This window comes from Ornithorhynchus anatinus, unplaced genomic scaffold (genome assembly GCF_004115215.2).
Source record: "Ornithorhynchus anatinus isolate Pmale09 unplaced genomic scaffold, mOrnAna1.pri.v4 scaffold_264_arrow_ctg1, whole genome shotgun sequence".
NCBI lineage: Eukaryota > Metazoa > Chordata > Mammalia > Monotremata > Ornithorhynchidae > Ornithorhynchus > Ornithorhynchus anatinus.
This window is the reverse complement of record NW_024396743.1, coordinates 3,252,767-3,267,686: the sequence shown is the minus strand read 5'-3', so window position 1 is coordinate 3,267,686 and position 14,920 is coordinate 3,252,767. Positions and strand designations below refer to the sequence as shown.

The following is a 14,920-nucleotide window of genomic DNA, read 5'->3' as shown; positions in this document are numbered from 1 at the left end:
CCAGATGAGGTCACTGAGGCCCAGAGAAGTGAAGTGACCGGCCCAAAGTTACACAGCTGGCACGTGGCGGATCCGGGATTCGAACCCAATGACCTCTGACTCCCAGGCCCGGGCTCTTGCCGCTAAGCTCCGCTGCTTCTTGATGGTTATCGTATTAATGATAATAATAGCACAGCATTAAATTATTACATTTAATGATTATTTAATACATTTATTAATAATAATGACGGCATTTGTTAAGCGCTTACAATGTACCGTACTGTTCTAAGCACTGGGGAAGACGCAAGGTGATCAGGTTGTCCCCCGGGGGGGGGGGTCACTGTCTTCATCCCACTTGACAGATGAGGCCACCGAGGCCCGGAGAAGTGACATGACAGGCCCAAAGTCACCCAGCTGACGAGCGGCGGGGCCGGGATTTGAACCCACCACCCCTGACTCCCTGGCCCGGGCTTTTCCACTGGGCCATGCTGCTTCGCTAAATTAAACATTTCAAAAATTATTATCATTAGGGGATGAATGACAATAACAACGATAATAATGACGACAATAACAACGATAATAATGACAACAATAATCACCACAACGCTAACAATAACAACGACAATAACAATAAAAATAACAGTAACAAGGACAATAACAACGATAATAATAATAATAATAGCAACATGAACAACAATACCAGGGACAATAAGGATAATAATGATAATAACAACAACGATAATAATAACAATAACAACAATCATAATGATACTACTACTACTGCTAACAATGCTAATAATGCCAATAATAATGATACTAATAATAACGATACTACTACTACTAATGCTAATGAAGATGATAAACCCGTCAATGGGCAGGGATGGTCTCTATCTGTTGCCGACTTGTTCATTTCCAAGCGCTTAGTCCAGTGCTCTGCACAGAGTAAGTGCTCAATAAATACTATTGAACAAATGAATGAATGATAATGATAATCATGCTAATGCCAACAATAATGCTAAGGATAATAATGACAATAACGCTAACAACAATAATGCTAATGTTAGTAATAATAATAATGCCAATACTAATACGAATGATAATGCTAACAACAATAATGCTAATGCAAATAATAATAATGCCAATACTAATAGTACTATTAATAATGCTAACAACAATAATGCTAATGCTAGTAATAATGCCAATACTAATACTAATAATGCTAACAACAATAATGCTAATGCTAGTAATAATAATGCCAATACTAATACTACAACTAATAATGCTAACAACAATAATGCTAATGCAGCGTGGCACAGTGGAAAGAGCCCGGGCTTTGGAGTCAGGGCTCATGAGTTCGAATCCCAGCTCTGCCACTTGTCGGCTGTGTGACCGTGGGCGAGTCACTTAACTTCTCTGTGCCTCAGTTCCCTCATCTGTAAAATGGGGATTAAGACTGTGAGCCCCACGTGGGACAACCTGCTTCCCCTGTGTCTACCCCAGCGCTTAGAACAGTGCTCTGCACATAGTAAGCGCTTAACAAATACCAACATTATTAACATTATTAATGCTAGTAATAATAATGCCAATACGAATACTAATAATGCTAACAACAATAATGCTAATGCAAATAATAATAATGCCAATACTAATACTACAACTAATAATGCTAACAACAATAATGCTAATGCTAGTAATAATAATGCCAATACTAATACTAATAATGCTAACAACAATAATGCTAATGCTAGTAATAATAATGCCAATACTAATACTACAACTAATAATGCTAACAACAATAATGCTAATGCTAGTAATAATAATGCCAATACTAATACTAATAATGCTAACAACAATAATGCCAATATTAATACTACTACTAATAATGCTAACAACAATAATGCCAATGTTAGTCATAATTATGCTAATAATCATGCTAATAATGCTCTGCGAATAAAAATAATAAGACGGCTCAGCCGTCGCTGTTGCCGCCCCGAGGCCCGGGCAAGGCGGGCGGGTCCTCCGAGCCGCCAGAGGGCGCCGTCCTCTCCCGCCGCGGGCCCTTCTGGCCCGCCCTTTTCCAATGCCCCGGCGTGGACGTCACTTCCGGATGGAGCCCGCGGCCCCCGGAAGTGCATGTGGCCGCCGTCCGGGCCGAGGGGGCCCGAGGCGACAGCTGGGGCGAAACCGGCCGGACGCCCCCCGCCCCTCCCCCACCTGGGTCTCTCCTGCTGGGGGCGGCCGGCGGAGGCGCCCCCTCCCCCGGCCATGGCCGCCGCCTCCGCCGCCGCCTCCTCCAACTGGGGTCTCATCATGAACATCGTCAACAGCATCGTGGGCGTCAGCGTCCTCACCATGCCCTTCTGCTTCAAACAGGTCAGCGCCAGCTGCGCCCCCTGCCGGCGGGGCCGGGAATGGAGCGAAGGGCGCCCCCTGCCGTTCTCTTGCAGACCCCGCCCTTCTGCCTTAAACGGGTCAGGACGGGCTGCGCCCCCTGCTGGCGGATCCGGGGGTGGAGCGAGGGGCGCCCCCTGCTGGCGGGGCCCGAGGGGAGCAGAGCGCCCCCTGCCGGTCTCCGGCGGGTCCCGCCCTTCTGCCTTAATAATAATCATGTTGGTATCTGTTAAGCGCTTACTATGTGCAGAGCACTGTGCTAAGCGCCGGGGGAGATACAGGGTCATCAGGTTGGCCCATGTGAGGCTCACAGGCTTCATCCCCATTTTACAGATGAGGGAACTGGGGCCCAGAGAAGTTAATAATAATAATAATAACAATAATAACGTTGGTATTTGTTAAGCGCTTACTAGGTGCAGAGCGCTGTGCTAAGCGCCGGGGGAGATCCAGGGTCATCGGGCGGCCCCACGTGAGGCTCAGTTAATCCCCATTTTGCAGATGAGGTCACTGAGGCCCAGAGAAGTGACTTGCCCACGGTCACCCAGCTGACAGGTGGCGGAGCGGGGATTCGAACCCATGACCTCGGACTCCCAAGCCCGGGCTCTTGCCACGGAGCCACGCCGCTTCTCCGATGCGTCTCCCAACTGCGTCACGATAGACTGGGCGCCGGGCCCGGCACGGGCCCGTTGCCCCCGGGGGCAGAGGGCGGATGGATCCTCGTCCCCGCTGCCGGGGGCAGAGTCCAGAGGGCAGGTTCGTCCCTCCGGTCGTCCGTTTTGTATCTGTTGAGCGCTTACTGTCGGCAGAGCACTGGACTGACCTCTCGGGAGAGTCCAGTACAGCGATGAAGAGACCCAGATCCCGCCCACAACGAGCTGACAGCCGTCGCTCGGCGCGGCGGGTGGAGCCCGGGCCTGGGAGGCAGAAGGACCTGGGTTCTAATCCCGGGCCCCGCCACTCGTCCGCCGAGGCATCTCGGGCAAGGATAATGATGGCATTTGTTAAGCGCTTACTGTGGTAATGTCGGTATCTGTTAAGCGCTTCCGAGGTGCAGAGCACCGTTCTAAGCGCCGGGGGAGAGACGGGGTCATCGGGTCGTCCCACGTGAGGCTCCCCGTCTTCATCCCCATTTGACAGATGAGGGAACCGAGGCCCAGAGAAGTGAAGCGACTCGCCCGCGGTCCCACAGCTGACAGGTGGCAGAGCCGAGATTCGCACCCATGCCCTCTGACCTCCAGGCCCGTGCCCTTTCCACCGAGCCGCGCACTGTCCTAAGCGCTGGGGGAGAGACGGGGTCATCGGGTCGACCCACGTGGGGCTCCCAGGCTCAGAGGTCATGAGTTCGAATCCCGGCTCTGCCACTCATCAGCTGTGTGACCGTGGGCGAGTCACTTCACTTCCTCTGTGCCTCAGTGACCTCATCTGTAAAATGGGGATGAAGACCGGGAGCCCCACGTGGGACAACCTGATTCCCTCGTGTCTACCCCAGCGCTCAGAACAGTGCTCGGCACAGAGTAAGCGCTTAACAAATACCAACATTATTCCTCCCCATTTTGCAGATGAGGTCACCGAGGCCCAGAGAAGTGAAGTGACTCGCCCACGGTCCCACCGCTGACAAGCGGTGGGGCCGGGATTAGAACCCACGTCTGCCGGGTGACCTGGGGCAAGTCACTCCTCTTCCCCGGGCCTCAGTTCCCTCATCCGCGAAATGGGGATGGAGGGGGACCGCGTCCGACCCGATGGGCTCGGCTCGGCCCCCGCGCTTAGTACGGCGCCTGGCGCGTAGTACACACTTCCTAAATGCCGTGCAGAAATACTTTACGGGCCTCTGGGTGGGTTGGGGCGGGGAAAGCCCAAACGGGGATTTTTCCCGTGGTAAAACGCACCGCTGCTTTTTCTATCTCCTGGCAGACGTTTGGCGTCTAATTCAATTTAGAAAGCGGCGGGCCGTCCCCGCTCCGTAGTCTCGACTTCAGGCGGGCGGTTGGTTCTGGCGGCTAGAGGGAGGAACGTCCAAACAATAGCCACCGCTGTAGGTGGTTTTTTTTTTTCCTCTTTTAATGGCATTTAAGCGCGTATTACGTGCCAGACGCTGTACTAAGCGCCGGGGAGGGCGTTAAGCCGCAGCCCCCGTCCCACCTGGGGCTCCCGGTTCTGCAGACGAGGTCACCGAGGCCCAGGGAAGGGACTTGCCCGAGGTCACGCGGCTGACAAGGGGGAGAGGCAGAACTGCAAGCAGTGTGGGGTAATAATAATGATGATGTTGGTATTTGTTAAGCGCTCACTGTGTGCAGAGCACTGTTCTGAGCGTCGGGGGAGACACAGGGTCTTCAGGTCGTCCCACGTGAGGCTCGCAGTCTTCACCCCCGTTTTCCGGATGAGGTCACCGAGGCCCAGAGAAGTGAAGTGACTCGGCCGCAGTCCCCCAGCTGACAAGTGGCAGAGCCGGGAGTCGAACCCGTGACCGCTGACTCCGAAGCCCGGGCCCTTTCCCAACTAGCGGGTTGGAGTCGGAAGATCACGAAAATACTACTGACAATGCGGTATTTAAGCGCTTACTGTGTGCCGAGCACTGTGCTGAGCGCCGGGGGAGATAGAAGGTCATCAGGTTGTCCCCCGTGGGGCTCCCAGTCTTCATCCCCATTTGACAGATGAGGGAACCGAGGCCCAGAGAAATTCTAATTCCAGCTCCGCCCCGTGTCCGCTGCGGGACCTCGGGCAAGTCGCTCCCCTGCTCTGGGCCTCGGTGACCTCATCTGGAAAATGGGGACGGAGACCGTGAGCCCCACGGGGGCTCGATTTGCTCGGGTCCACTGCAGCGCTCAGTACAGGACCTGGCATGTAGTAAGAGCTCAAGAAACGCCACCGTGACTGTTATTATTAAGCCGGGACCTTTGGATTCCCAGGCCGGGACTCTTTCATCCATTCATTCGGTTGTATTTGTTGAGCGCTCGCTGCTGCGTGCGGAGCGCTGTACTGAGCGCTCGGGCGAGTCCAGCAGAACCGCAGCCTGGCACGTTTATTTTTTTATTTTGTTCGTTTTGTTTAATGAGAGGTACATCACCCTGATTCTGTTTCGTTGCCGCTGTTTTCACGAGACGTCCTTCCCCTCGACTCTATTTATTTCTCGCCTGCCCGTCTCCCCCGATTAGGCCGCGAGCCCGTCGAACGGCGGGGACCGTCTCTACCTGTGGCCGACCTGTTCGTTCCAAGCGCTCGGTACAGTGCTCTGCACGTAGTAAGCGCTCAATAAATACTGTCGAGTACGTGAACGAGCATTCCCTGCCCACGGCGAGCTTCCCGTCCCCGCTGGACCGCACCGCCCTCCTCCCAGTGGGGAGAGAGAGCAGCCGCTCATTCGATGCGCGACACCGTACTAAGCGCTCGGGCGAGTCCGACGGCACCGTTCATTCGTTCGAGAGTATCGATTGAGCGCTTACTACGTGCAGAGCACTGTGCCGAGCGCTTGGAACGAAGAGGTCGGCCACAGGTAGAGACGGTCCCCGCCCTTTGACGGGCTTACGGTCCAATCGATGACGTTGGCACCGTGAACCGGCACGTCCCCCGTCCCCCGAGCTTCCGGACCGCGCCACGTCTCTCCCGACGGGAAGGCAGCGCGGCTCAGTGGGAAGAGGCCGGGCTTGGGAGCCAGGGGTCACGGGTTCGACTCCCGGCTCTGCCACCCGTCGGCCGGGGGACCGTGGGCGCGTCGCTTGGCTTCGCTGCGCCTCGGTGACCTCATCTGGAAAGTGGGAGCGAGACCGTGAGCCTCACGTGGGACGACCCGATGCCCCCGGATCTCCCCCGGCGCTCGGAACGGTGCTCTGCGCGTAGTAAGCGCTTAACAGATACCGACGTCACTATTATTAAGAGGGAGGCGGACCCTCGAAGGCGACGGGATCGGGTGCGCGGGGTGGACGGGAGGGGCCGGGATGCCGGCCGCGATTGGAAATTTTGGGGGGGGGTGTTTTTTTTTTTGCGGCTGATGGGTTTTCTCCGTCTCCCCCGGGGTCCGGGCAGTGTGGCATCGTCCTGGGAGCTCTGCTGTTGGCGTTGTGTTCCTGGATGACCCACCAGTCCTGCATGTTCCTCGTGAAGGCCGCCAGCTTGACCAAGCGCCGGACCTACGCCGGCCTAGGTAAGGCGCCGCCCGCTCGCTCCGGCCCTTCCGTAGCGAGCGCGTACCGCGCGCCGAACGCCGGGCCGACCGCTCGGCAGAGGACGGTCCCCCCACAGGGAGCGCTCTCAAAAATAATAGTCGTGCTTCATCGAGCGCTTACCACGCGCGGAGCACTGGGCCCAGCGCTCGGGAGAGGGCAGCGGCGACGGAATGAGCGCGCTCGAAAATAATAGCCGTGTTCATCGAGCGCGTACTGGGTGCGGAACGCTGGGCTGAGCGCTCGGGAGAGGCAGCGTGAGCGCTCTCAAAAATAACGGTCGTATTTATCGAGCGCTCGGGAGAGGACAGCGCGACGGCATGAGCGCTCTCGAAAATAACAGTCGTGTTCATCGAGCTCTTACTGGGCGCGGAACACTGGACCGAGCGCTCGGGAGAGGACAGCGCGACGGCATGAGCGCGCTCGAAAATAATAGTCGTATTTATCGAGCGCTTACGGTGCGCGGCACACTGCGCCGAGCGCTCGGGAGAGGACAGCGCGACGGCATGAGCGCGCTCGAACATAATAGTCGTGTTTATCGGGCGCTTACTGGGTGCGGAACACTGGACTGAGCGCTCCGGAGAGGAGGTAGTAGTCATTTGTATTTACTGAGCACTTTCTGCGGGCACGGCGCTGGACTGAACGCTCGGCACAGGGCAGCGTAACAGAGTTAGCGCTGTCAGAAATGATCGTCTTATTTATTGAGCACTGAATGTGCGCAGAACACTGGACTAAGCGCCTGGGAGAGGACAGAAGGCCGGACCCGGTGCCCGCCCACTGCGAGCTTACGGCCTAAAAGGGGAGAAAGACGTTAACGGAGGGTGAGTCCAGAGGAAAGTGTCAGGAAGCGGCTAGTAGGGAGACTCCTCCTGCCGCGGGGGGCTGTCGGGAAATGGAGGGAAGGTCCGTGCGGCGTGGCCCGGTGGCAAGAGCCCGGGCTTGGGAGGCAGGGGTCACGGGTTCGAATCCCGGCTCTGCCGCTCGTCAGCTGGGTGACGGTGGGCCAGTCACTTCACTTCTCCGGGCCTCGGTGACCTCATCCGTCGAATGGAGATGAAGACCGGGAGTCTCAAGTGGGACAGCCCGGTGACAGTGCTCAGAACAGTGCTCTGCACACAGTAAGCGCTTAGCAGATACCGACACTTAATAAGCGGCGGAGCCAGGGTGATTCCCGAGCCCGGGCTCTTGCCACCGAGCCTTGCTGCCGACCCCTCGTTCAAGCGCTTTTTCTCCGTGTCATGTGCTTACCGTGTGCCGGGCGCTGTCAGTTGGACACGGTCCATGTAATAACGATAATAAGTGTTATTTGTTAAGCGCTTCCTCGGTGCCAGGCACTGTACTAAGCGCCGGGGCGGATCCAAGCAAATGGGGCCGGGTAAAGTCTCCGGCCCGCGTGGGGCTCGCAGTCCCCGCTTTACGGATGAGGGAACCGAGGCTCGGAGGACGGGAAGTGACTTGCCCAGGGTCACCCTGCAGACAGGTATCGGAGGCGGGATTAGAACCCATGACCTTCGGACTCCTAGGCCCCGGCTCTAGCCACTGCCCCACGTTGCTTCTCCTCTTCTCTCCCCCTTCACACCTGGCAGACCTCAGCTCTCCCCACCTTCAAAGCCGCACTTGGCCCAGCCTAGCGGGTAGAGCCCGGGCCTGGGAGTCCCAAGACCTGGGTTCCGATCCCGGCTCCTCTGTCTGCTGCGGGGCCACTTCCCCGCGCCTCCGTCACCTCGTCTGTCAAATGGGGATGAAGAGCGTGAGCCCTCTGCGGGACGGGGGTCGTGTCCCGCCCCATCACCCCGTATCTACCCCGGCGCTTAGGACGGCGCTCGGCACGTAGTACGCGCTTAAGTACCGTAGTGAAGTGGCGGGGCCGAGATTAGAACCCGGGACCTTCTGACGCCCGGGGCCGTTGCGCTGTCCGCTAAGCCGCTTCTCTACTTCGACTCCGAGCCCCTTGTAGGATTGACCTGATATCATCTTGTCTCAAGAAAGCGCCTCCCCCTCCCCATCTTCGGAGCCCACCCCAGACCTCACCTCCTCCAAGAGGCCTTCCCTGATTCGCTCACACGTCCCCCACGCTTCTCTGTCCCACAGTAGCATCCACAACCCCCGAATACTTGGATTTACCCCTCCTGTAGCGTCGCTTTAAACTGTGGTCCTTCTCCTTATTTGTGATTTAGCGTAATAATAACGGTATTTATTCCGAAAGCTCCTCGAGGGCAGAGGTCCCGTGTACGGTCTCTGTCGCGCTCTGCCAAGCGCTCAGTACAGCGCTCTGCCCCCAGCAGACTGTCAGCTCCTCGGGGGCAGGCGTCGGGACTGCTGTCTCTCTTTTACCCTCCCAAGCGCTCAGTCCAGTGCTCGGCACACAGCGTGAGCGCAGCCAATACCGTCGCCTGATGGACCGACCTTCTGATATTTCCCAGGCTCGATGACAAGGAAAGAAGGCTGGTTTTTTATTCCCCCCGGCTCATTCCCGCCCAGCCTGCAAGTTCATTTCCTGCTTCCCGCTCCTTTCCCCGGAGCCCTGCCCTCTGGGGCCAGGGCGGGAAAGCGGATGGGGAAATCCGGGCAGGCTGCTGACCGAGGCGAGATCGGACGCTTCCTTTCCGTTTGCGATCCCGGCATCCTCCCCGCCTCGCTGCCTCCCCCCCCCCCCTTCCTTCCCTCCCTCTCTTCTTCCTCTTTCTCTCCTAGCCCCGTCTCCCTTTCTCTTTTCTCCCTCTCTTTCTTGATTCCTCCCTCCCTCTTTCCCCCTGTATTCCCTTTTTCTTTTCCCTCTCTCTCTCTCTTTTTCTCCCTCCATCCCTCTCTCTCTCCTCTCTCTCTTTTTTCTCCATTTTTCTCTGTTTCTCTTCTTCTCCCTCTTTCCCTCTATTCGTCTGGCCTTCTCTCCACTCCTTTCCCTCTTTCCCTCAAACTCTCCTCTCTTTTTTCTCCCTTTCCCTCTCTCTGCCTCTCTTTTTCTCCTTCTAGCCCTCTCTCTCCTCTTCCTCTCCCTCCCTCTATTCCTCTCTCATGTCTACCTCTGTCCCTCTCCCTTTCCTCTCCCCTCTTCCTCTCTTTTTCTCCCTCTCTCCTTCCATTCCCCCCTCTCCTCTTCCTCTCCTCCCTCTCCTTTCCCTCTATCTCTCCCTCTTTTGCTCCCTCTCTTCCTCTTTTCTCCCTCTCCTCCTCTCCCTCTTTCTCCTTCTCTTCCTCTCCCTCCTTCTTTCCCTCTGTCCCTCTCCTTTTCCTCTCTTGCTCCCTCTCTCCTCACTCCTTCTTTCCCTCCAGCCCCGTCCTTCTCTTTCTTTTTCTCCCTCTCTTCCTCTTTTTTCTCCCTCTCTCCCTCTCTTTTTCTCCCCCTATTATCCCTCTCTTTCTCGTTTTCTCCCCCCCCACCCCTTCCCCTACCCCGGCACACTCTCGAGGGCCAGCTCTCCTCAGAGCCCCGACTTCCTCTGCCTGCCCCCTCCTCGCCCCAAGCCTCCAGGGCCGTTCTGGGACAGGCGGAGGGCCACCGTTCAGGTCGGAGGGCCGCCGTGGCCCAACCCGAACCCAGCTCCGTGGAGTCCACCCGGCCCCCCTCGGCCCGGCGGGAAGGAAAGCCCGGCTCCTCCGCCACCGTGGGATGGACGGCCCCAGAGCCGGCCCCCGAAGAAAGAAAGCAGCTCCCTCTGGCCTCCCGCCTCTCCCTCCCTCCCACCCCCGCCGCGCCCTCTTTGAAACCGTCTTTAAAACCCGAAAGCTTCATCTTCCCTGGCCCCGTCCCTCTGCCCAAAATGCCGTAATTGAAAGGATACTCTTGATTTTCTGCTCCGTACCGCGACCAAAGGATCGAAAATAAAAGCTCCGGAGCCAGAGCCTTTGGTGTGGGCTGGGGGAAACCGGGTAGTCTGAGATTTGGAATCAGCAATCTGGGCTGCATCTCAGCTCTCCCATCCAACAACATCAGGCAGTTCAGTTATAATGGGCTCAAAAAAAAAAAAAAAAAAAGGGCGGGGGGGGAGATCTGATTGAAATTTTGCACTGTAGTGACTTTTTTTTTTTTTTGCCACACAGCATCTTTACACATGCATATTTTCTATTCCAAGCAGACTTTCTTTTAATGGTTGCCATGTGGGGGAAACTGCTACTTAGCAAGGACTTTTTTTTGTTTTTTCTTTAAAGAGGGGAAAAAAGAACCTGCCTTGTATCTGTCGCTCCCCGCTCCCCCTGACTTCTTTGTTCTGGTTTTTATGTGGTTTCGATTTGGAGATGGGCCCGTCAAAATAAAAAAAAAAAAAAAAGAACCGCCCCCTCTTCCGCAGAACGCCTCCAAACCCCCCGAAATCCCAGCCCTGGCAGATCCCTGTTGGATTTGCCCTTCATCCCTCTTATCGTTACTTTTTGTGGTGTTGTTACTGTGGTTCGTTAAGCACTTACTATGTGCCAGGCACCGTGCTAAGCACTGGGGCAGATACAAGGTTGGACAGAGTCCATGTCCCACGCGGGGCTTACGTTCTTAATCCCCACTTTACAAATGAGGGACCCGAGGCACCGAGAAGTGAAGAGACTCGCCCGAGGTCACTCGGCAGACGGGCGGCGGGTCCGAGATCAGAACCCAGGTCCTTCGGACTCCCCCGGCCCGGGCTCCAGCCGCTGATCTCGCCGCCCCTCGATTCCTTACCGACGTCCGCGCCCGAAATTCTTGTCGGCCTTGACGTGACTCTGCCTTTTTTCTTCTCTTTCCTTTTGGGCTTAGCGTTTCACGCCTACGGAAAAGCGGGGAAGATGTTGGTGGAGACCAGGTAACCTGTTTGTCTTTTTGATTTTTTTTTTGGAGAAGAGATTTCATTTGTGCGCTCTGGGTCAGTTTCTCCGCCGCCTTGAAGCCCCACGGGGTGTGACTACAGCTCCCACCCCAAAATAATAAGAATAGCGATATTGGTTAAGCACTTACTACCTACTTACTAAGCGTGGCCCCTTCCACGCTCTTCGGAGAGGCCAGAGGAGCAGAGTCAGTCGACACGATACGCATGCGACTGGAGAAGCAGCGTGTCTTAGTGGCAAGACCCCGGGCTTGGGAGGCAGAGGTCGTGGGTTCCAAATCCCGACTCAGCCACTTATCAGCTGTGTGACTCTGGGCAAGTCACATAACTTCTCTGGGCCTCAGTTACCTCAACTGTAACATGGAGACGAAGTCCGTGAGCCCCCCGTGGGACAACCTGATTACCTCGGGTCTGCCCCGGCGCTTAGAGCAGTGCTTGGCACAGAGTAAGCGCTTAACGGATACCGTCATTAGTATTATGTTCCCTGCCCACAAGAAGCCGCCAGTCTGAGCATTATTCAGTTTGCGCTCCCAGCGTTTAGCACGGAGCGTGGCTTAGTGGAAAGAGCCCGGGCTTGGGAGCCAGAGGTCGCGGGTTCTCCTCCCGGCTCCGCCACCTGTCTGCTGCGTGACCTTGGACAGGTCACCTCTGTGCCTCAGTTCCCTCATCTTCGAAATGGGGATGAAGACCGTGAGCCCCACGGGGGACAACCTGATTCCCTCGTCACTACCCCAGGGCTTAGAACGGCGCTTGGCCCATAGTAAGCGCTTAAGAAATACCATTATTATTACGGCAGCCTGCGGGCACGCCAAGCGCTCAGTAAATCCGATTACTACCCCAGCACGCTCCGCCCAAACACCTTCCACCCTTCTGCCGCCAGGCCCACTCTCTCTCGGCTGGACCCCGAGGCCGGACTCAACCCACCGGTCCGGGGGCGGGGGGCCGGAAGCCGGCGCCGTGTCCGGGCGCGGGGCGGCTCGGGGTCCACCGAGACCTGGGGGGACGACGACGTCCGACGTCCGGTTCCAAAAGCGCCCCCGGCTCGCGTCTCCCTGCAGTATGATCGGGCTGATGCTGGGAACCTGCATCGCGTTCTACGTGGTCATCGGCGATTTGGGATCCAACTTCTTTGCCCGGTTGCTCGGACTCCAGGTAACGCCATCCCTTCGGCGCCCCGATGCCTCCTCCACCCTCCCTCCCCTCCCCGGCAGGTAGGGCAAGAAACTTCTACTCTCCCGTTTCCCCTCTCCCTAATCTGTTTTAATTTTCGTGGTATCGGTTAAGCGCTTCCTGTGCGCCGGGCACTGTACTAGGCGCTGGGGTAGATACGGGGTCGTCGGTTTGGACGCGGTCCCCGTCCCACCTGGAGCTCGCCGTCTTAAACTCCATTTTCCAGCGGAGGGAACCGAGGCCCGGAGAAGGGAAGCAGCCGGGCCGGGGTCACACAGCAGACACGTGGCAGAGCCTGGATGAGAACCCGGGCCCTTCCGACGCCCACTGTCGCGCCGCTTCTCCGTCTCCCCCTTTCGACTGTAAACTCATTATCATTACTGTTGCTATTATTTGTTCGGCGCTTACTGGGTGCCAAGCACCGCGCTAAACCCTGGGTCGGTTAGTTACCGGTTAGATTGGACGCAGTCCCTCTCCCCCAGCGACTCAGGGGAGAGGGAGAACGGGCTTCGGATCCCCATTTTGGTCCCTCAGTCCTATTTATCCAACGCTTAGAGTGTACCGAGCGCTTGGGAGAGTCCAGTAGAACAACACAACAGACGCATTCCCTGCCCACAACGAGTCTAGGGGAGGAGAGATGGAAGGAGACGGAGCCAGCCGGGAGTCAAAGCCCGGAATCTTCCGCGTGTAGTCAGACGCGTTATCCGTCGCGCCGCCGACCCGATCGATCGGGGCCCCGGCGGGGGCTGGGGAGGGATCGACGGTGATCCCGCCGCCGCCCCACCTCCCCCTTCCAGGTGACGGGCGTCTTCCGGATATTCCTGCTGTTTGCCGTCTCCCTGTGCATCGTACTTCCCTTAAGCCTCCAGAGGAACATGATGGCTTCGATCCAGTCCTTCAGCGCCATGGCCCTCATGTTCTACACCGTGTTCATGTTCGTGGTGAGTCCGCCGGGACCCCCGGCGGGGAGGGGCGGACGCCAGGGCCGGGGGGCCCGGGGGACCCGGAAACCGGTCCCGTCCGGTGGGGAACCGGACCGGCGGGTCCGACCCGGGAAGGCCGGGACCGTCGAAGCCAGGGGAAGGGAAGGGTCGAGCCTCTCGTGGCCCCCTCCTTTTCCGGGGGGCGGGGGAGCGGCATCCGTTGAGCGCCCACCCTGTGTCGGGCGCTGTACGGAGCGCCGGGGCGGATACAAGCGAATCGGGTTGGCCACGGTCCCCGTCCTTAATCCCCATTTGACAGAGGAGGGAAGCGGGGCCCAGAGAAGTGAGGTGGCTCGCCCAAGGTCTCACAGCAGACAAGCGGTGGAGCTGGGATTAGAACCCAGGTCCTTCTGACTCCCAGGCCCGGGCTCTACCCACTAGGCCACACTGGCTGGCTTCCCAAGAGGAGATAAGGGATGCAGCCACTCCGATACTCAATTCCCCTGTAAGGACGCACGGAGAAGCAGCGGGTAGAGCCCGGGCCTGGGGGTCAGAAGGACCTGGGTTCTCATCCCGGCTCTGCCACTCGTCTGCCGGGTGACCCTGTGCAAGTCACTTCCCTTCCCCGGGCCTCAGTTCCCTCATCCGTCAAATGGGGATGGAGGCTGTGAGCCCCGCGTGGGGCAGGGATTGGGTCTGACCTGATTGGCTTGGACCACCCCAGCGCTTAAAACAGTGCCGGGCACACGGTGAGCGGTGAAGAAGTACCGCGATGATTATTCTGGTACTTCATCTCCCCTTCTGGTTGGCTGCAGATCATCCTGTCCTCTCTGAAACACGGCCTTTTCGGCGGGCAGTGGCTACAGCGGGTCAGCTACGCTCGCTGGCGGGGCATTTTCCGTTGCATCCCTATCTTCGGCATGTCGTTTGCCTGCCAGTCGTAAGTACCTCCCGTCCTCGGGTTCGGCCTTCACGGCGGTAGATGTATTTCCCGAGGGGGGGGGGTGAAGCGGGGTGGCCCGGTGGTCGGAACGGGGGCCTGGGACTCAGAAGGACCCGGGTTCTCATCCCGGTCCGCCGGGGAGACCTCGCCTCACCGCTCTGGGCCTCAGTTCCCTCATCTGGAAAACGGGGACGAAGACCCGTGTGGGACGGGGACCGGATCCAACCCGATTATCCTTCTTTCATTCAGGTGTATCTGTTGAGCGCTCACTGTGTGCAAAGCACTGACCCCGGTGCCTGGGAGGGGACGGTACAAGCACAGACACATTCCCTGCCCCCAGCGAGCTCACGGAGTAGAGGGGGAGGCGGACGTTAATAGAAATAGATAAGGGACAGATAAGGTTCGAATCTGCCACTTGTCAGCCGTGTGACTGTGGGCGAGTCACTTCACTTCTCGGTGCCTCAGTGACCTCATCTGGAAAATGGGGATGAAGACCGTGAGCCCCACGTGGGACAACCTGATTCCCCCGTGTCTACCCCAGCGCTCAGAACGGTGCTCCGCACGTAG

General features: G+C 57.4%; 1 protein-coding gene across 1 annotated transcript in view; it reads left to right on the top strand.

The window, feature by feature from the left end:
• Positions 1 to 2,091: 2,091 nt before the first annotated feature.
• SLC38A10 (solute carrier family 38 member 10) overlaps positions 2,092 to 14,920 on the top strand; it is a 32,477-nt gene continuing 19,648 nt past the window's right edge. The window contains exons 1-6 of the mRNA XM_039911011.1: positions 2,092 to 2,352; positions 6,391 to 6,508; positions 11,251 to 11,296; positions 12,376 to 12,469; positions 13,285 to 13,428; positions 14,226 to 14,350. Of these exons, the coding sequence (XP_039766945.1) occupies positions 2,113 to 2,352; positions 6,391 to 6,508; positions 11,251 to 11,296; positions 12,376 to 12,469; positions 13,285 to 13,428; positions 14,226 to 14,350 (767 nt within the window). The 5' untranslated portion in view covers positions 2,092 to 2,112. The remainder of the gene's footprint in view (positions 2,353 to 6,390; positions 6,509 to 11,250; positions 11,297 to 12,375; positions 12,470 to 13,284; positions 13,429 to 14,225; positions 14,351 to 14,920) is intronic.